The sequence below is a fragment of the Diprion similis genome, chromosome 12 (assembly GCF_021155765.1).
Source record: "Diprion similis isolate iyDipSimi1 chromosome 12, iyDipSimi1.1, whole genome shotgun sequence".
In the NCBI taxonomy this organism is placed as follows: domain Eukaryota; kingdom Metazoa; phylum Arthropoda; class Insecta; order Hymenoptera; family Diprionidae; genus Diprion; species Diprion similis.
Genome location: NC_060116.1, coordinates 15,034,103 through 15,055,341, shown reverse-complemented (window position 1 = coordinate 15,055,341; position 21,239 = coordinate 15,034,103). Strand labels below are relative to the sequence as shown.

The window sequence follows — 21,239 nt, the reverse complement described above, 5'->3', positions numbered from 1 at the left end:
TAATAATACTTTCCGTCAAAACTGCATACACTGCAATTCAGGTGTCTCTTATCGAGTGAAAACAAGAGCGCGTTATATTTCAAAGTCGGAAAAATAATTTTTCCGAAATCGAATGCGCATCGTTGTGTCCAACATTATCTTTGAAACTTGTTCGCGGTGATGTATTCAATCGATCCATCGTACAATGCAATTTATAATAATAGATAATATTGGCCTGCTATCAACGAAAAAGGGTCCGCCATGACTGTTGTTACAATATCTTGCAGCTACACATAAGCTATAGGTGTACTAAAATCAACTACATCTATTTACATGCTCAGAGTCAAGTTTTATTTTTGAATCCGTTAATTAGCGTCATTCAATTCTACAATCATTTTTATTTAAATTCACCCCCTCCCCCCGTTTTCCCTGCCCCATAATATTCTTTTTTCGTTGAGTTGGAAATAATTTGTACATTGTAACAATATTTACACGTATTATACAGATCACATCATGATATATAATTACATACGTAAGTGTATAATCTACCTAACTATGTATAATATATGTATATTTCATGGAGCTGCGTTGTACTGACGAAAAGAATAGTTTTACAATTTCGAAATCGATAACATTTTTTATTAGTCATTTTTTTTTTACTAGTTTCTCTTTCATTATGTCACTGATTCATTCGGTATTTTTCCTCTTAGATTCAAAATTACAGAGTTTCAAAAGCGATATGTCTCTGACTACACAGCGTTTCATAGCTGTTTGAGTAATTTTAGAATTCGGTTAGAAATATTCCATCCTGTACAAATTGTGTAGCTATGCCCATTGTATGTGTGCGTCACCTAGTAAACCTTTATCTTTTACGAATACAACTTATCAAAGATTATGCTGTGTGGACAATGTAGAAAAAAAATAAAAATAAAAAACACGACTCCAAAAGAAACTAAAAACCAGCAGAGAAACGGTAGGTACTGTGATAATGGCGTGTAATAAAATTATGATGCATTCATATACATACATTGACATATGTGAATATATCTTTCTGTAAACCTATGTACATACATATTTGCATACATATTTATCGATACAATAAACTATTGGTAAATACTAACTCCTCAGTAGCTGCGATATGTATATTCCTTATTTCTTACTCGCTACTATATATAACGCGTTATCACTATACATGTGTTGCTTCTCACAATCCTAATAAATTTGCACTGGTATTCTTCGAAATAATGTTGACTTCAAAACTTCGTTATAAACAAAGTGAAACAATAACAGAGAAACAAAAGAAACTTTCCTAGCTATCACTAGCATAAATTTATCATCTTACTGGTTACTATTATACATAAATACATGTACCCATAATCCATACATAATAAATGTATCCCAAATTTTTCATTAATATGTGTACACACTTATCACGATCGTCTGCTCTGGGTACTTCGTCTTCCATCTTCATCGCTCGTTCACTTTCTAAGCTTCATCCGGGTCAGCGCTCCACCGGGGAGTCGCCTCTCCTCGAGGAAGCTTAGATTTCGTAACACTATTTACCGGAAGTTGACAGCAGAGGACTACCAGCGGCTGAGTAGCCTTGGCTGCAGGTTGGCAGCATAAACGGGTTCATGTTGAACGGCGAACCCACGACTCCTCCTAACCCTGCAACATGGCCACTGTTAGTCATACGTTAGGTGCTGTCCTCCCTTATGAACTTGGGATAATACATTACTAATATCAGCTGTTAATTCACAGAGGTATGAATTGAGGGATGTACATGCCTCGAGATAATTTTCCATACCCTTCCGAAAGGCACATACAATTTTGGTAACAAGCCAAAATTTTTATTTCACAATAAGTTGAATTTACTATTGCAACGGATAACTTTTACTCGAGTTCTTCCACCTCAATGTCAAACAACTGAATTATACCCTTGGAATGGATATTAGAGACCGTTTGATCTGTGCACGTCTTATACCCATTGACTGAGGGAAAATATCGATACATGAATGCTTCATCGAGTTCATGATATAGCAAGTCGGTCAATCCACGGTGGTAAAAGACAGTAGTGATTAAGTGATTACTAGGCAAAAAACTTCACGAAAACAAATAAACATATCATTCCTGATGACTATCTGTCTTGTGGGCAGCGTGACTTACTACTCAACCCAAACCTGCGGTTCCTGTGCCGTCAAGCTCTACCTGCTTCTACACTTCTACATTTCTTTATCCAGGACTCCACCGGACTCCGTAAAATTATTTCAGAATCATTGTGCATGCATGCTTAAGGTTCGGGCAAAACATAGACATGCGGGTTGGCTGCAGGGTAGTTGTTGCATTTACGTGTGTGTCTGGTATACGTACGTTGTTGAATTAGTATATCGGTTACTGTGCTGCGGTAGCGAGGTGATGCTGGGTGGGCCAGTGCGACGGGACCGAGGAAGTCGGGGGTCTCAGGACCGGGGCGAAAGCACTGGCGTCGCCGGACGAATAGAAAATGCCGTACTGTTCGTGCGCTAAAACGAAAATCATTCGAGAAACGATAAGTGGACGTGCAGTGAAAAACAACTTAAATAAGCGTGTTACTCGCGCTGCTTGTGGCCTTTCGAAAGCTTGCATGGTCATGCATTCCGTCTAAAAAGCTTTTCAGTTCCTGTATTTATAGCAACGGGTATGTATACCAAAAGGCAAAAGATATGCTCTTCAACATCGTGCAGTTTAGGCGCATGCAATTAATAGTGTTCAGCGTGATCCATGGTGATCATCCTTCTAATTTTGACACTTCTGACATGATTCTACGTTTCCACTTTTGTTATTATTATATTCGCAACTGCGATAATGCATTTTACAATATTGCCATGGTCCAATACCCAAGACACTGAACTTGGTCACAGTTTTTTTGCCTTTAAAGAAATGTGGATCATCTGAGTTTAAAGTGGTCGAGTATTTGACGAGCAGTTCACAACTTGATCATTAAGAAAGTTTAGATTAATTGCCATAACTGAATTTGAATCAATAAACAAAGAAGGAGAAATGCATCACAGTATTTTTCCTCCTTCTAATTTCTCTAGCAGGTAACTGTGCCACCTTGTTTCAACCTGATACCCTCGTGCTTTCACCGGAGAGCTTAAAGAATAATTTACTGTATTCTTCTGAGTGTCACACGTGAATCTTTCGGTGCTGACTGATAATATCAACGTAACATCACGAACTGCAAGTATAAACTTTTCACGGCCGACATACGGGAATGGAAGAAGCCGGACGAAGCGTCAGTGAGAGAAATAGGAACAAAGAGTGCGTGGGGATTGGAAATACTTACGGGAGTTGTAGAGGGTTGGACTTCCGGGTAGGGGAACCGTGTAGGGGTTGGTAGCGGCTGAGTAGCTTCCGGCGGTACTGTGACTGTGTGGGGTGCTCGCGCTGCTCCCACAGTAGCCACCACCAGTGCCACCCCCGCGGGGGCTGACGCTGCTGCTCTGACGGTAGGCGTCCGCACTGCCTCCGACGCTACCACCGCCACCTCCCCCGGCTCCCGTCGTCGCCGAGCCGCCGTCTAGAAATAGAAACCTGCACGTCAGATCAACGCATCAGTATCCGATCACTCAGCTCGAAGACGTTGCCTCATCAGTATGATAATGAAGAATCGACCAACTGCTTCAGGAGTTTGTTTGTGATTCGGAATAAGGAAGAAGCTATGCCCAACGATGGGCTTACAAGTTCGAAAGAAGTTGCCAAGGTTCTACATTTGTCTTGCAGTTTGGGGATGTGACACGAGACGTGGACTTACCGTCGGTCCATTTAGCGCTACCGTTTTCCTGCACGGTCACGGCTAGCTGTCCTGTATAAGAGTTGAAGGCTGTCGCGGAGGTGGACGTTGGCGGTGGTGGAGGATGACCGGAACCCGGACTTCTGGGCGCGCCGGTGATGCCCGCGTTCCCACCCCTCGGCATGCTGTACAAAGCTTCTGCCAGGTCAGCCGCCCTCTTCAGGATTATTTCCTTCGGAAGCTTTTCCGGGTCGCCTGGATGCCTGGGGATGAGTTTCTGTAGCCTCTGGAATCCGTAGTCGATCGTTGGTTCGTTCAGTGCTGCGGAATGGATGAGAAATGGTATTTCAGAGTTTGCTTTGACTAATTGTTGAAGCTGAGAAGTGCAGGATACTCACAAACGTAGACAAACCGGCCCGGTGCTCCTTTGCAGAATTGTTTATTCTTGTAGGATAGAGTCACTTCGACGACTCCTGGTATGTGCCGCGGTGGTGTCTGGACTCTGATGGCGTGCGGTGTGATTAGCTGAAACGGATTACGGTCTTTGAACTCGAGACATTCTTTCCGACGACATACTAGCAGATAATAAAAAAAAATGTATATCCGAATTGTGAGGCTTACCTCGCTCCACACGAGCATGGTCCCGAAGACGACCTGCAGTCCGTCGAAGAAGTTGTCACCGACGATGATGACGGTGGAACCGCCGGACGTCCATCCTTCGCTGGGCGATATCGCCTTGATGCATGGGGTAGCGACGGGCAGGGGTGGATAGAGGCCTGAAAAAATAGAGAGTACCGTGTCTCGGGTTGTAATAGAAGTGCCCTCGTCGGGGAGAATTATCCGAATATTCTGTTTATTCGGTTGAGGTAGGGTGCAGGCAGATATATTTTCTGGCGCGGGGTTCTCGGGGTGGAAAGAGGACTGCCGTAGAGCCGGAGAGGTACTCCGCGAGATAGAGAGACTAAGAGAAAGGGAGGGAGGGGGAGAGAGAACGAGAGAGAGAGAGAGAGAAGAGAAGAAGAGAAGAAGAGAGACGGGACCCGCAGTCAGAGAAGGGTTGTACCAAGAAGGAGAGGGCGATCGGGCCGGCGGTGTCTCTGCTTGGAATTTATAACCCAATGATATCATTTTGTACCCCGGCAAAGCCAAACCAGTATCACCCTCCACCCGCCCGTTTTCTTCCCCTCTCTCTCTCTTCCCCACCTCCCTCTCTCTCCCTCGGTTCTCCTCGCCCCCGCTGCCAGAGCCCAGCCACGCCGGAGTGGTTGACATCATGGTATATTGCCCTCAGTGATTCTCAAACACTTTCCTCGAATCTAATAAATCTTTCACCAACGCAAACAGTACTACTGTACTTTATCAACCCGTGGATACACACAACGTGCTCCATGGATTCAGTCGATTCTGATGGTCCATCAGGTTGATGGTTGTTTTAGAATACGCTCTTTTTTTCTGCTAGTTGAGGCTGAATCGGGTCCGTCGTTAAAGGGATTTTGGGTATTCAGGTAGCGCAATTATTAGAACCAACTTGAAGTTGCTGATCACTGTGATGTGTCCTTTCATTTTGTTGGCAACTGCCTGGCTTTTTTTTCTCCTCTCTCTCTCTTTCGTTTGCAGAGAAGGTAGGGAGCTGTCGTACAGGGGTAGAAATGGTTGCAAAGAGGGACTTGGGCAAAGGAGAAACGTGGCGGTTGCAAGAGGGCTGTGGAACCCGGAACAAGCGTACCATCTCGGAATAAATAAAATCCTCACTGTTCTTCCCCTCGCCGTTCTTTCTCCTCGCGGATCCCAGAGGCTACGGTCTTCGGCTTCTCTCGATTCTGATCACCGTCGGATCGCGCGCTTAACTATGTTCAATTGTAAATTTTATGGAAGATTTTCATCTTTGCACAGCGGAGACTGGATGAATGAATATTATCGAAAAAAAGAAGGAGAATGAATTCGGTTTTCAAGAGGTAATTGTTTCAACTCAATCCGACAACAAGTGTTTGGTTCAATCCTTGATTTGCTTCACAGTCCCTAGTTTTCGCATACCAACTCAGTGCGCATGTATGCGTAGCTGGAGTTCAAGAGTGATTTATTCCTCTCCAGAATCGGAACAAGGCTTGTTCTTTTTCCTTTTTCATGCGGCGGCTGCCTGCGTTGGGGTGAGATTATAGCGGGTTGAAAAAAGCACGAAATGCCACTTTGTCTCATTGGTATGCCCGTTTTGCCCCGGTGTATAAGGGGTGCTCTGTGTGTCTGTACATTATACATAGGGAGCTAAGCGTAGTGGGCGCATGCACGATCGGGGGATGACGGTGTGAGTGTCCGAGGGCACGTGGCAGTCCCAAGATAGCTTAGACTTGGGATTCGCTAGGCAGCGGGACTTGGCCAGCCAATTCAGCCACGTCTTTGGGTGACTGTAGCCAACCAGACAAAAGAGGAAAAGAAAAGAGAGACGTCGGAAGACGAGGAAAGAAAGGAAGAATGGAAAGGCAGAAAGCGGTGAGAGATCGTTTCCTCCTTCACCATTCTACTTTCTCTTCCTCTTGCTGCCATTGATTTACATCTTGTCTCTCGTAGCATTGGGAGCGAGTAGAGGGGTGCTTCAACGATATCGGCCGTTTGTATGCGCGACCGACGCAAAACTTTGCTGAATTGCCTCACGACTTCTTGTACTACCTTATAGGTACCGGTTCGCCTTGTGATCCATCCCAGACACTCACCCTCTTCTCGTTCAACCCTGACGCATTAATTCTCTAATGATTAATTTCGCCCGTATACTTAAATCTCGCGTGTGAGCTGGGTGACTTTAAGAGGGTTCATGCACGCACCGTGAAACCATCCAAGTAAAGATAAGACGTAACTTTACCTGCAACGGAGTAATGATGCGTTATCTCCCATATTGTATGAACTCCCCAAGGATGAAATGAATTTCGAGAGTTTAATGCTCGTACGGTAAAGACATCCGCATCAGTAACGATTGTTGAAAAGAGTTGGCAGTCCTTCATGAATAAACTTACAGATGTCTACTACACATGAGTGTTTCGAAAGTCATTCCTCAACCAACAGTAAATTTTTGTCTAATATCGCTTTCTCAGGGATTTGAACATCCGTCACTTTCACTTGAACTCATGACTTACTTCATTACACACAATGGTGAAAAGATTTACTAGTGAGATGAAAAAAGGAGAATGAATTCAAGTTGTTGCCCAGTATTCAGTAAGTTGGTTTCATCTGAACTTGGGTGGTTCCAAATGGCCGAGCCATTTCCCAAGGTGCACCTCCTCGTGCTCCATAAAGGAAATTTCCCTCTGAGTGGCACTCTCATTCTGAACTTATTCTCAGCGGTTATACGAAAGAGACTTGTTACATTCCGGTGAACTAGAACGCGTTGGGCTATGAAAATTCGGGTGATTTCGTACATATAATGGTACACCATAATGCAATAGTTAACGGCCGCTTAAACTCGACTACCACTGGCGTATGCTAGTAATAATATTTATAATCACCTTTGTAATGCATCACTCCGTCAAGGGTACAGTACATCAATTCTGCGAACACACCGAATTTAATTATAAAATCAATGCAGGTCATCGGACTATTTACTAGGTCATTCAACTAGCCAACTATCCATGGTGCCATGGGAAGCAAGTTTAAGCGGACTCCTACTTATCGGACTAAGTGTTCTTTCGCTGATTGTGAGTATTCGACCCGGTATTATCGAGAGCTCAGTGCAGTGTTCGGTGGGAAATCATCATCTGTTGGTACGCGTTTACCTAAAAATCTGTAGGGTTGATTTACTTACTGTTGTACTCGCCGGGGTCACTCGGGTCAAGGCGTTTCGCCCTCCGGCCGTGTTTACTGTTGTTGTGGACAAACATATTGTCCGAAACAGCTAGGAGCGGCCCTTCGACTCCGACTTGGGTCGAGATGATCACCTGCCAAACGTCAACGAGCAATTAATATCCAGCGTAGTTTTCAGTGAATTAAGGGTGACAGAGATGGGAGAGACTGCGTTTTGCGAAGAAGAAGAGCCAAAGTAAAAGTGGCAAGATTTGAAGAAACCGGTCGACCGAAGGCCAGCTGCGCCCTATGTATAAAACTTTTCTCCCTTTTCCGACGCTTTGTCTTTTCTGCCCCCGGGTTTCAAGATTTTTTGAGCTTGCGGAAAGCTGCGAGTGAAACTCGACGTTAAAATGACATGAACTCCGTGTGACGGAGGGGGGGCAGAGAAAGTGCAGAGTGCGGTGAAAATTTTCCAACTTGGAGCACCCCACCCCGCGTACATTTCTGCCCTGGTAAAATTTTAATCCACAACTTTTCGGCAATAAGCAATTTCTAAACAAATTCAAAACTGCAATAAATATTTTAATTCCGGTTGCGGCTTAGCCAAGCGGAAAACAGGGAGAGTTCAAGTGAAAGAGGAACTGGGGATGAGAGAGAAGAGAGCGAAAGTGAACAACTGGATTGCGGGGTGGCTTGGTTTTTGGTAATTTATTTTTTAATTCTGTCTTTTGTTTCTGGGGCGAAGGGGACGAGATACTCGCGGCACTGTGCCGTCCCGTAGCCACCGCCGCCGCCGCCGCCGCCGCCGACCCACCTCGGTTACAAACGGGCGGGATGAAAGTGGGGGTTGTTATAGAGGATAAGGGGTGAAACGGGGTTGTCGGTTGATGTCGAGTCGGGCTAATTGCCAGCCTCCCGGATTACAAGTCCTCCCAGAACCCACGGCGCTCAACTTTCAACAACTTTTCCTTAACTCGAGTGCCCGACTAACGCCACGCTGCAGTGTCTAGTGACATTTTTTTCCCCCACGGAAAAATTGTCACTGCCTATAATACACTCCCCCCCACCCCCTCACTTCTCCGTCCCAACGCTGTCAGCAGCTCCAATTCGACCAAAACAGAAAGAGAGAGAAAAAAGAAACTCGACAGAATATAACGAAAGCGGAAGAGACAAAATTCCTTCAATTATGCTCTGCTTTTTTGTAATGCTTACGGTCGAAAGATAATTGAAAGATTCTGTGTCGTGGATACTTGAGGGAATTCCATGCTCACCTGAAATCGTCTCATGTCTCTCGGGTTCCCGGCGTTCTTGAGGCAGTTTTGGTTGCACTTTAGAAAGAACTTGAGGAAAAACCTGCAACCGAAATACGAGATTTTTGGTATGTAATAAATTAATTTACAAGGTGTTAAACACTTCTTACGTATATTCTAGAGATTTAATTAGGTTACAGGGTGGTAGAAGAGGAAAGGGAGGCAGAGGGTAGGAGGATTTGGTCAGGGTCGGTGAGGCACGCGTGAATTCTGCATGTACCAATCGCAACCCTCTTCTCAACCATACATTATTCAACATTTCTCTAGATTAAACCAGCCACGTGTTTAGGTCCGACCACCGGAGCCGTGGAACCCTCGACTTGCAGGACTGCTTTGTTAGTACAAAAACGTAAACAAGTAGAAGATCTGGCAGTGAAATGGGAAGAAAATATAATTGTGGGACCTGACGATTATCGTTCCGAAAAACGCGGCTGCATCCTTTTCCTCCTGATCTTCCTTCTCCTCTTCGGTGCCACGTCTCTATAAGGTATCTAAGAATTACCGCAGGAGATCTTACCTCGTCGTAATATAATCGATTTTGAGGAAAAGTTCAATCGAAGATAAAATCGTGGATAGATCGAGGCCGAGATTGGAAGGCGCACAAGCCTTCGCCAGCTCAGCAACATCAGACGGGGTGAGAGGCTGACGAGGCATGTAATCAATAATTTAAGCGTGCAAAGTTCATGGAAGAACGTAGTCTCGATATTTTCTTAAATAGTTAAACTTCGCAAGACTATTTAGACCCCCGTGGCACGTTCAATTTCATATACCTGCTCACCTCGTGTATGTATACATATCACACACACGAGCCAACGATCAGCCAAACTGCGTATGATCAAGCGAGTAGAGTGAGGACAATTTTTTTGAACACCCCGTTGCTATACTTGTTAAAATTTACAATTCTGTTAGTAGAGAGTGTAAACATAAATTGCATTTGAGAGTATCGCTATCGACGAATCAATTCGTACTCCTGATCAGACAAACAAGCAACAACTTACTTTCTACATTCACGTTTTTGCACAGGATTTGAAAAGTCTTGAGCTTTTAATGACAGTGTTACGATTCCTCGTATTAAGTGAATCTAAAAAATTCACTATTCAACGTACATCCAACACCAGAGATTTTAAACTGCTGAAGAAACAGAATTTGAACAAATCAAATGATACGGTGTACATTCTCATGTTAATCTAAATCAGATGATTCGTTTTCTAGACCAGCATCTGGATTAAAAGCAATACGGATATGACGATGAATGATTTAGTCTGATGGCAGGAACGTCTCTCAGAGTTTCTTCCAATACCTGGTTGTCATAGGGGTTGGAGTAGGAGCAAGAGTAACGGGTGACAACCACCACCAAACAGCTCTGGGGCTGCAGAGAGATAGTTGCAGGGTATAGGTATAAGGTGTATAAACTGAACGTCGGCATGGAATCGTGTGTGGATATTCGTGGATATTCGGGGGTAACGCGTAACGGGACGGGGCAGGGAGTCGTCGACACACATAGGTGGCACAGACGAGCGTCGACGAGGCAAAGAGCCGGCGGGCTCAATTTTCATGAATTATGTAGGATATCGGGGGATATTGAATTCGGGAATTTTTCGGAGAGAACAGGGCGATGGCGGTTCAGGGTGTAGTAGGTATGCCGGTGCAAACGGGGGTGGCTGCAGGAGCAAAGGGGGAAGAACGCCGCGTCGACGTCGGGAGAGTCTCAGCGGGTGTGCGTGATGCCATGGCAGAGGATTCGGCTCGTGTGCGTTATGCGTGAGGATTGCGGGAAGGAGGCAGCGGAGGCGCAGCAGGCGACGTGGATTGGAGGTGGGAGAGGGACGCTGCGTAGGAAACAATCAGGAGGGCGGGATGGGGGATGAGAAAGGAGAGGAAGAGAGGAACACGGGAAGAGAGGGGCTGCTAGTAGGCTTTCCCTCCCCAGGGACGCCATTGTCAGCCCCCAGCGGAGAACGTCGCGCGCTTCATCCCTCTGGGAACGGAACGGGAAAAATCAAACGTGTACTTTTTGAATCAGCCAACGTTTTATCCACACAGGTTTATTATATGCCTGCACACCACCTGACTTACCGGAAAAAAAGTTGGACACCCTTTGCGACGTCGTTTCGGGGGTGTTTTTGCGTCGTACGAATTATTATACAGGCGGTGAAGGAGAAGGAGGATTAACGCTATCGACAATTTTACGGACAAATACCGCGTACTGCGTTATGGAATCCCGAAACTTGTTACCAAAGTTCTTCCGATTACACTCAAGCTACCCTTAATTAAAACAAAAAATATTGTTCAACCAGCGTTTCTGATTACGGGTTAATATCGAAGTCTCACTGCGGCTAGTTCGTCCAAAGCCTGGTTGTAAAAGGGTTAAATTTCATAGAACAAACAACGTCAAGCACCCCAAGTACAATTAGCCTAAAAAAAAAAAGTTCCACCCAAACGAAATTAGTATTTTTCTTCGTCACTGTTTCGCGTCTCGCCGAGGGCTGAAGCCCTCTGAGTATTCTGGAGTTCTGTGGCGTTTCGAGGGTCGCCTGTGGGTGGTGGGGGATGAAAGGAGGCTAGGGGTGGAATTTAATTTTGTTTACTCTTAGGACGTTAAGATTTTATCGCGATGCTGGATGGGTATTCAAAGGCATTGTACCGGTTATCGGAGGCTCGATCGCCGCTCTGTAAGCTTGCCGTGTCTCTCGCGGAGCCACCGAGCTTCGCGGACGACACGAGGGGAAACGAAAGGAACAAGTAGAGTAACCTACCTACCCGCCGTTCTCTCTTGCTCGTATACATAGATAGTGAGCTCCATCACCAGACAGACACACGGCTAAACAGGTGCTCCGTCTGACGATCTGTAGCACCGATAGTACCGCGCCTTTAATACAGTACCCCCCTACCCTCTCGGGTATGCCGCCTCTTTTCTATTGCCGATGCCACGTGCCGCCTCCTAAATTTTAAACGTTCCCTTAAAAAACAGCCGTGAAACATCACATGCGAGTTCACACGCATGGCGTGTATATTTCGACGGCGATTTTATAGCGTTCCTGGACATTTTTCAGAGTCCTTTAACCTGTGGACAAATTTCTTTTGCAAGTTTTCCGAGGGTTGAAGATTGTGTGTTTTATTAGGGGAAACTTTTTTTTTCCTGAATTTTTACAAACATGCAGCGTCTGTGCTCGGGGGAATTAGTTTGTAAATAGCACTGAGAGTTTCTCTTTGTTTTTAAATGAATTTTTTTACAAAAAGTAATCGAGCTTTCAACGAGATAATGAATCATGGGATAATGATGATTTACTTCTCGTTACAGAGCGTCTTTACAAACGTTAGGAAATCTAATAGCATGGAAATTTTTCAATCCGAAATAAGGGTGTCCTAAGATCTGTATTTCACGAGGAGTCAACGCTAAAATTTTTCTGGTCAATTCGTGATACTAAATTCGAGAGTTCCTTACATTCAGCGATAAAAACTAACCTCATTGATTAGAAATCAAGCCTTTCTCAGAATTCATTTTCACGGCCATTTCACCCTGCGGAAAAAATCGCGGGATCGAAAACGTGGGGTTTTCGACTACGCGTAGTCGAGCCAATTTGTCCGCATATCGCTTTGCGTAGCGACGGTATCGGATTGCTCGAGAGGTGCAGGGCGCCCCTTGTCCTGCCACTAACGAATTGACACGAAATAATATATACAGAAGCCTCGCGGAGGGCCGATTGCAAAACAATCCCCCACCCCTTAGGGGTGGCTCTGCCTCTCCGGTTCACGGTGATCGTGCTTGCGTATGACACAGGGAGCTTTTACACAACGCGAATTCTCCTACGTACAAATACCAACATTCGGCAAACGCACCTGCATGGCCGGTCCAGCGGGGTGCGCCCCTCGATACTGTGCACGGATGAAAATGAAACGAAAAAAAAAAATTAAAAAAAGAATAAAAGCAGAAAACAACAAAACATATACTCGCAGCGAGGCGAGGCGGCAAATGTGCACCGTTTGCTGGTTCGGTATACCTACGGCTTTCACATTTCGCACGACTTTACCACAGAACGGCTGATCCTTGTGCTGGTGATGCAGGGTTCGGTTTCGGCCGAAAAATAAAGGTCGGTGATTAAAAAAAACACGGGGGTCCTGTACGCGGACGAAATTCACCGAACTCTCGATGGATCGTGTGCAAACAAAGTTCGGATAAATTCAATCAAACCTTGCGCGATAAATCATCGACTCTCGTACCGCGGTTTTATTTATTTATTTATTTTTTGCAGTGATTCACAATTTTTTTTTCACCAGGAATCAGTTTATTTCCTCGAATCATGCTTAGGTTACGGGTTTAGTAAGCTTGCCAATTAACGGTATCTTCGTAACTCGCACTCTGAATGCTTCTGTAAAAATCAATTTTACACACCGATCGTTATTCGATGTTCAATTCTGTTCTCAACATCCGAAGTATGTGAGCAGCAGAAATTCTTACGATTTCTCCGGCCTTGGGCGAACCCCGAAACCCGAACGCCTGAAAGAGGACTAGGAAGTCTGAGACTCGGTATATACATATAAGAAGGAAAGCTACGCCGACGAGGGAGGAAGAACGTTTGGTTCTAAGGCGAGGAGCTGCAGGCTCTCCGTGAGGAAAAATCTAATAGAGTGTGCGAATCGAGTTTGCTCTCCCCCTCCGAGTAAGAAACTAAAGCTCTATCGATGCCGTCGCCCTTATACTATCGGCTTCGGAATGAAATCCAGTTCGCATTTGAATCAGTCTGTAACGCAATCCATTAGCAGCTAACAGCCAATACTTTGGGCCCGAGGAAAGAAGGAATATAAAGCTCCGGGCGTCGCGCGACGTCGCGACGCTCAGCTCAGCCCTGGTGTATCATACTCGCGCGACGCGGGGCGTCACGAATGATTAGTATATCCGTCGCTGGCACTCGCCACCCCCAAATTCCCCCCTCACACCAGACCAGCAACGCTCCCGATATTATCCACCCTCCATCACGAAATCCCTTTTATCTGCTAGCTACTGCATTTCCTCGCAGACGTGCCTCACGTTCCTCTATCACTTTTGACAGCCTCGTCTGTTTCTGCAGGGTATTCGTGCCTGGCTTAAAGAAATGTAGATCTGCAGTGAGGAAAGTCAAAGCCCGGATCCAAGGATTCTCCGAGAAAAAAGATCATTTTTCTTATTCTGATGAGAAATTAAAAATTTCTTTAACTCTTCATGATTCGTAAGGAAGAAACGTGTAACCGTTCTTTGTGGTGTGTTTTTCACGCGTTGTTTGGGCTCTTCTTCAAGTTCACCGTAATTCTTCAATTACTGCTTTAAGGTTCTTCTCAAGGAGGACTGATGATTAGTCGAAGAAGCGCCAGAGAAGGAGATCAAGATGTTTCTATTTAGCGCTGTTCATCCTGGCGACAGCGTCAATTTCTGTCCGTTAGTAAGTAGCCCCTGATCTAGTAAATATATATATCCAGGAAGGGTGGGAGGAGGATGGATGTAGGTGGCTTAGCCCGAGCTTACGCGTAATAGTTCCAAATAGGGTGGAATTACCCGCATCAGAAATCCATTTTCTCTCTCCCGCAGCAACGCGGGCGAAATCTTTAATCATGTTTTGAGGCCCCCTTTGCTGCGGAGCGCAAGAGACTTTCTCTTCTTCGCCGTGGGTATAAGGTGTACATACGTACATACATATATATATATATACATAAAACGTTAGTCGGGAGAATATCAACCGGGATGAAAAATGCCCGAGATCGAAAAATGAATTGGGCGATGTGCGCGTCTCCTCGAAACCCGCGATTTTTGCCTCTGTTACTTACTCCACCTTCGAACCTGCCTGCGAAGCGGATGAAAAGGAGAAGGAAAAGGGAGAAGGAGAAGGAGAGGCTCCGGACGAAGTGGTAATTCATCTTGTTAGAGTCGTTAAAGTCTGCTCCGCCATAACGGGGTGGCCAACTTACAAACGCGTGTTCGTTGCCCTCGTGGTTTATACTGCAGTACCTACGCGATGCGAGCTTTCCGCTGCGGATAATATTGGCGCGGGCGTTTTGCTGATGGAAAAAAGCCCGAGCAGCGTATACTAACGATTGTAATGATGGCAATAATAACGACGACGACGCGGCCGAGGATCGGAGATCAATTTCTTTTGATGAATTTAAAACTTATCCCTTTTTATCATCATCCTTCTCGTGAATTGCTGATACCGCGTGTATTCCGTTCCCGTTTAATGCTTGGTAGGTAGATATTAATCCGAGAAACGTAAAGAGAGAGACAGAAAGAGAGAGTGAGAGAGAGGAAAGAGACATCATAATCGATTTGCCATTTCCTATAGGCCGGGAGGTATAACGACATCCTGTACATTGTATACGTTACATGCGCTTGTATAATGACTTCGAGAAAGTAGAAATATTATTCAACGATTCATTTCTTATGGCAATTAAAACCGCCGAGGACTCTCGGTCCTGCGGTATATCGAACCCTCCAGCAGTTCGTTCCATACGTCTATACTCGTTTGAGCAACGCCTACCCAAGGAGCCCCTGCAAAACCTTGCAGGATCAGCGGATTGGAAGGCGTGTTCAATCGAGTGGCTAATCACCTATTAATACAACCCGCGACTTTCTAGACTGCTTCGGTATCTGGGCAATTCCAATCGCCCAAAGTGATCCTCAAGTTATAAGGACCGGCGTCTTTTCCCTTCTCTGTAAAACTGAATCTTCTAACAAATATACAATTTTCTCAATCTAATTGCCTCAGAAAAATTTTTCCGTAACTTTACCAAGGTTCGAAAATTCAACCACTGATATCAAAGTCTCAGAGAAGTTTAGAATAATAGTCGAAGTATTTTTTAGCGACACTTCTACACAGTTTTCAATGTCCTCCGTCAGACACGACGCTCAGAATCCCAGATTAGTTTCTAGTCCCGAATGCGTAATGCAGGACGGGGATCCGCTGATATGTCAATTAATAAGAATGTGTACTGTGGTCTGAAGTCCGCGTAGTAGATATACTAGCCAAACTGCCGGAGAGCGGTATCCTTGAGGTCCACGTCGCAGGATCTAGAACCTACTCCAAGCGCGTGTGTGTGTCTTGCATAAACTTGAACAGGGGTTTGGGTATAAGGCCGGGTATCGCAAGGGATGTTTAATGTTTAACTAGTCTCCATTACGTCCAATCCACTCCTCAGCCCGCCTTGTCCTTATACCCTTGCCACCTCCTCGTTCCTGAACCAGCTTCTCTACGCCGATCTTACATACCTCCGAGTGATTTCCGGCGAAACTAACGACGAGTTCCAATATGCAGATCGACAATCATTGACATCGTTACACTGTTCTGTTGTTATTATTATTATTGTTTTATACGGTACGTGTTACCAGTCGTTACCATGCTCGTTGGTTTGACGTTTGTAGATACAATATAACGTGTCGTAACAAGCTTCTGGACGATGGAAGATACTTGGGTGAATAAAGAGGTAAAAAATAACATTGCCAGGCGACACGTTCTGCAAGTGCAAGTTGAGCCCGAGGATGTAAAATTAACATTTTCCGACTGCGGAAGCGCCTAAGATAACACGTGCTTCAACGACCGTTCCAATTCGTTTAAGTCCTTTGCGTTTGAAATTCTCTTCAATATTTACTGAGAAAATCTTGTTAATCTGCAGTTGAGTAATGGGTAATAATGAATTACGCGGGACTAGGCTTGTACTTTGTGTTTCGTACTAAATATAAGTCGAGTTATTTATAGATATCGATGGCGTATGATGAATCGATCGGACGATTTGAACCCAGCTTCGTCATCATCGATCTCCGAACAATACACTCGCTTAGAAATCCGGGCAAATCACGTGCTAATTACTTCTGCCCGGGGGCTGAGGAAGCGAGAATAACGGTGAACCACCCTTGCAGTACCTCCGCCTCCGGAAGGGCCCAGGGTACCTACTCGCGCTAAGTCTATGTAAGACGAGGTTCAGGCTATTCACCGGGTCCGCAGAGCCACTACCGATGCGCTGCATAATTCATAGCTAAGTAATACGTCTTACTGGCTGCTGTATTATACCTGCGAACCACGTCCCAAGCCACCCTCTCGCGTTTCCGGGCTCCCGCGGCCGCTGAAAATCGTAGCGGAAATACTTTTCCGCAGCGTTTTCAAGTCGGTTTTGTTGCACGCGAAGGTGGGGAAACGGGGGAGTTTCCAAGCGTGGAGTCAAGTGCACAGGTATTTTCCCAAGTTGGAAACTCCTCAAAGTGAGATCGTGCCGACAGGGCGCGGAGTTCCTTAAGCCAGTTAGGGGGCAAGTCACGAGGAGCAGCGAGGAGTCGCGACTCAAAGGGAAGAGGCAACGCTTAGCTGTGTGGACCACCTGGAATACACGTATAGACGTGCACAAAGGCGCGGGGAAATATGAAAATCTCGTTTAAGCCTCATTTGAAAATTTACACGGAGAACGAGGTTAGTCACGATTAAGTAAACCGGGGTAAACGCGTTTACTCGCCTCACGCGCGGTTCTTCCCACTCTTTACTTTTCCTCTCTTATTTTCAGCCGGCTGCTGACGCTGCCCTCCGATTCTTCCTGCGTCTCCTTCTTTCACTACGACCTTTCACTCTGCGGGTAAGAAACTTTTTCACCAATATTTATTCGTACTCGCGAAACATTTTTCAAGTCAAGCGAATTAAGAAGAAAAAAACAAAAAACAATTTGCTGCTCCGTTTCACAAAATAATTTTATCTCCTTCAGGTCTGATAAGCGATCCGGAATCAATAGATCTAGAAATCGAATTAGATGGTGTTTTGTCGAAAGAGATCTCTTCAAGCTGTCTATAGCTAAAGTTTCGCAAATGATGCAATTGTTTTGAAATTTTCAAGCACTGCTGAAATGGTTTCGAAAAGTTACAAAAACGAACAAAAAAAAAAAAAAAAAGAAAAAAAAAAAACGAAAATACGTTCATTTTCATTAGTAAATGGCCGATAAGTGATGGGGAAAAAATTCGCTTCATCCTCTTCAAATGACATATCACAAAATCATGAAACATTGAATACATCTGGGATGAAAAAGACACGTGTTAAATCTTTTATGACGCCGCGAAAATCCGGCTTATCTGTCCCGCTTGTTTTCCAACGACGGTTCCAAGTGAGTACTAATACTTGTAATCTACGTGGGTCTTCCTCTTCCGCCGGGCCACGTGTCACCCGGAGGCGGTGCCGCTGTGACGTATGACCGTTTTTGTGAATGTTTGACGCGGAGAACTTAAGAGGGTGGTTAGCGGTTACCGCCTGCATTATAACCGGGAAATTCCCAGGGGTTTAAGCCTTATCTAAATACAGACATTACTAAATCGTTCTCTCGGACGTGTACCTAAACGAGGCGAAACGCGTCTCTATATGCAACCGTCGCGTCGTTACTCCGTCGGCTTGAGCCTGCATACGACGAACTCGTAAACGAAGAAAAAGGTAGGTTTCAATTAGTTCTTAATTCGAATTTCCCGCGCTCGGAGATTCCGAACTTTGAAAACTCCACCCTGCATTCACCCCTCCCTCCGGGCGCAGGACGCGCTTAATTTTTCACAATCCTCTTCGCGTGCCTCGCGGCTACTCGGCGCCGGGGTTTCAGGCAATAACTCGATTTTTATCGCGGGTTTTATTAAAAAATATTTCCTAATTTTTACCTTCAGGGTGGAATACTTTTTTAATTTTCCCCCACGAAATGGGACAATTACATCTCATTGTCAGTACGGGGTCTGCGTATAATAATAACAATAATATTAACACACCCGACTGCAATTCGGAACGTTTTTACATTGTAACTCGACAATTTTTATTCACTTTTATACAGTTCACGGCTTTACCCTGATCGTTGTTCCCGAATTCTGGTCTAAAATTCAGACAAGAAAACAAAGAATTCTGAGTTATAGACTTGACATGATAGGTATAAATAATAATAATAGACATAAAAAAATGATCTGAAATTCGAATTTACGACGACAATAAATTGAAAATTTTCAATTCAACTTACGATTACTCACTAAAAAACAACGCGCCTTCTCGTCCTTCGATTCAGGTACAGTCAAAGTGGCTCAGGACTTTCGCAGGACAAGGTTAGCAGTCGCCATGCTGGCAGAGCACGCGAGCGGCAGGACAGGACGCGACGTCGGTCCGCGCGCAGGGGTTGCTATGACGACGAAGGGAGCAGCGAGGGGAGGAAGGCCGAAAGCCCTCACTCACCCTCACAGAGGACGAGGATGCAGCGGCGGCGAGCTTTCGGCGGTTCGTTGGAATCATGAAAACATGATCGGCGAATTCGAAGGCGCGGAATTTCCGCAGCGGAAAATGGCGCGAGGACTGTGTAGGGTGTCTTTCGGCAAAGGGGAGGAGGCCTGCCCTGCAGGAATGAGTTGTCGGCGCGAGGTGCGAGTCGTATTTTTTCTTCCCCGAGGAAGAGGCGACAGCCGTCGTCGGCTGGAGTGGCTCGTATTTTCGGTTTACAACGTCCACCGCCTGCCGGAATACTCGAGGGCGTACCTGACCGTTTCGACGGGATCGACGCGCCGGCGGAGAACCGACGCCGTGCAGGAATACCGGTCCCAGAGGCGTCGTTACAATTAGACAGTGCCACCCCCGTCCGCCCCCGATGGCCCTTCGCCTCGACCTCTAAATAACTTAACGGTGCTGACAACCCGATCGCGCGTGACTTTCACACTATCCTAGCCACTAATGCCTGCGTCAGGAGTTCGGGGAGGACAATGAAAGGCGGGAAGGGGATGGGTTAAGGAATTCAAAGAAAAACCTGCCGATCCCCTCTTTAATATGTGGGTAATTATTTTAGATCGGTATAAATAGGAAAGTTTAGTGAATTTTTCCAGAAATTCAGGCTTTTATTAGTAACGGGAATCATAATTTGATCCCGTGTTTTTTTGGTTTTAAAATTTGAAACAAAGTTGAAGCGGAAACGACAAGTTAAATAAATGTACTGTATAACGTCACATGTGCGGAAGTGTATTTATAAAGCCAGTGGAATTTAATGACGCATAATTTTTACAATTATCAATCATCTCGATTAGAAGTTAAAAAAAATTAAACCCCTCCCAAACAATTTTTGGAAAATTTTACTCCTTGACCCATACATGAAAAAAGATTTTTTTTTGTCCAAAGTTTTCTATTGATTCTACCTGCAGGTCTAACGGTAACTACTCTGACCGAAATATTATTGAAATTTGAAACACTTTTATGGACCTGGAAAAAACATTTTCTTCTGATACTGCCAATTATATCGATTAGATGTGACAAGAGAAATATCTGCCTTTTTTCATTTCTTGTAACGTATTTTTATCCAACGAAAAAGTTAGGTTTTCTTATCTAGTGAAACCGAAAAGTGAATTTTCACGATTCTTGGCGATTGATTGGAGAAACGATTTTTGGTGGAGCGGTAATAACTCTTCAAAACAATTCCTTGATTCCTACTTCTAAGCACACGTCGAGGGTGTTTCGCTGACGAGTTTAGACCACTTGCGGATGTTGGGTAAGAATAGCAAACACCGAGAGGGGAAAGGGAGCGGGGTTACACGAGGAAGAAGAGGGGAGAAAAGATGAGACGGGTCGTGTACCACTTACTGAGCATGTCTGACGGGAACGGGACTCCACCACTTGGATGAATTTATAATTCAGGTGTCTCTGCTGATACATTAATTGCTCTCAACGTAGCTCGAGGAACCAACGCAGTCCGAACACTTCCGGATTTTATTTTCGGCCGAGTTCTTGTAGAAGCAATCCGAAAATTTTCATTGTTATTTTTCATTTTTCTCCTATCATCTCATATATGTATATTCAAGATATAAAAACGCCTGACAAAGTTGAAAAACTCCTTCTTCGTCTAGTTGATTATAGGGTATCAGCCCTAATTTTTTGCATTTTTCGAGAGCTGTACGGCTGGACCGCGTTTTGGCGCAAGAGTGAAATAAGGGTTGTAACTTTATCTGATATTTTTACGGGCGAATGCTAAGCGGCAGAAAACACCTGTCTGACTCTCGCCGTATCCCTTGTACGATACAAGCCGTATAATTTCATACAATCTTGGAAAGCTCCCTTCACCCTGCCCCGCGTTGCGCCCTCCTTGCCTCTCTCCTCTCTCCTTTCTCCTCCCTCCTTTCTCCTCACTTTTCCCTTTTCTCCTCGTTGCGGCGCTCCCGAGCGACGCGAGCAAGCGAGAGCCAGAGGCTCCCTCGGGACTATCGACTGCCAGGTCCCGTGGGGCAAGTCGATACTCCAGGGACACTCGCCTCCTCTCACTCTTTCTCCTCCGGGGCTTTGGCTTCTAAACATCTTACGCACGCGCGCGTTTCCCGGCCCTCTTTCTCTCTCATTCCCTCTTTCTTTCTTCATCTTCCACGCCGTGTTTTACCATGCAGGATGAAAACACGGGAGTAGAGCTTGGAATTA

At 45.2% G+C, this 21,239-nt stretch overlaps 1 protein-coding gene across 2 annotated transcripts; it reads right to left on the bottom strand.

Moving 5' to 3' along the window:
* Positions 1-616: 616 nt before the first annotated feature.
* Positions 617-13,229, bottom strand: LOC124413316 (transcription factor collier-like). 2 transcript variants are annotated; one of them, XM_046893822.1, is made up of 10 exons: positions 13,226-13,229; positions 8,794-8,875; positions 7,542-7,674; positions 7,246-7,287; positions 4,373-4,527; positions 4,150-4,276; positions 3,773-4,072; positions 3,305-3,538; positions 2,350-2,501; positions 617-1,647 (listed from the first exon to the last, which is right to left on the bottom strand). In XM_046893822.1, the coding sequence occupies exons 2-9, from the start codon at positions 8,806-8,808 to the stop codon at positions 2,371-2,373; spliced, it is 1,137 nt and encodes a 378-aa protein (XP_046749778.1). In that variant the 5' UTR covers positions 8,809-8,875; positions 13,226-13,229; the 3' UTR covers positions 617-1,647; positions 2,350-2,370. The 2 variants fall into 2 exon arrangements, with proteins under 2 accessions (XP_046749778.1, XP_046749780.1); XM_046893824.1 differs by lacking the exon at positions 7,246-7,287.
* Positions 13,230-21,239: the final 8,010 nt, after the last annotated feature.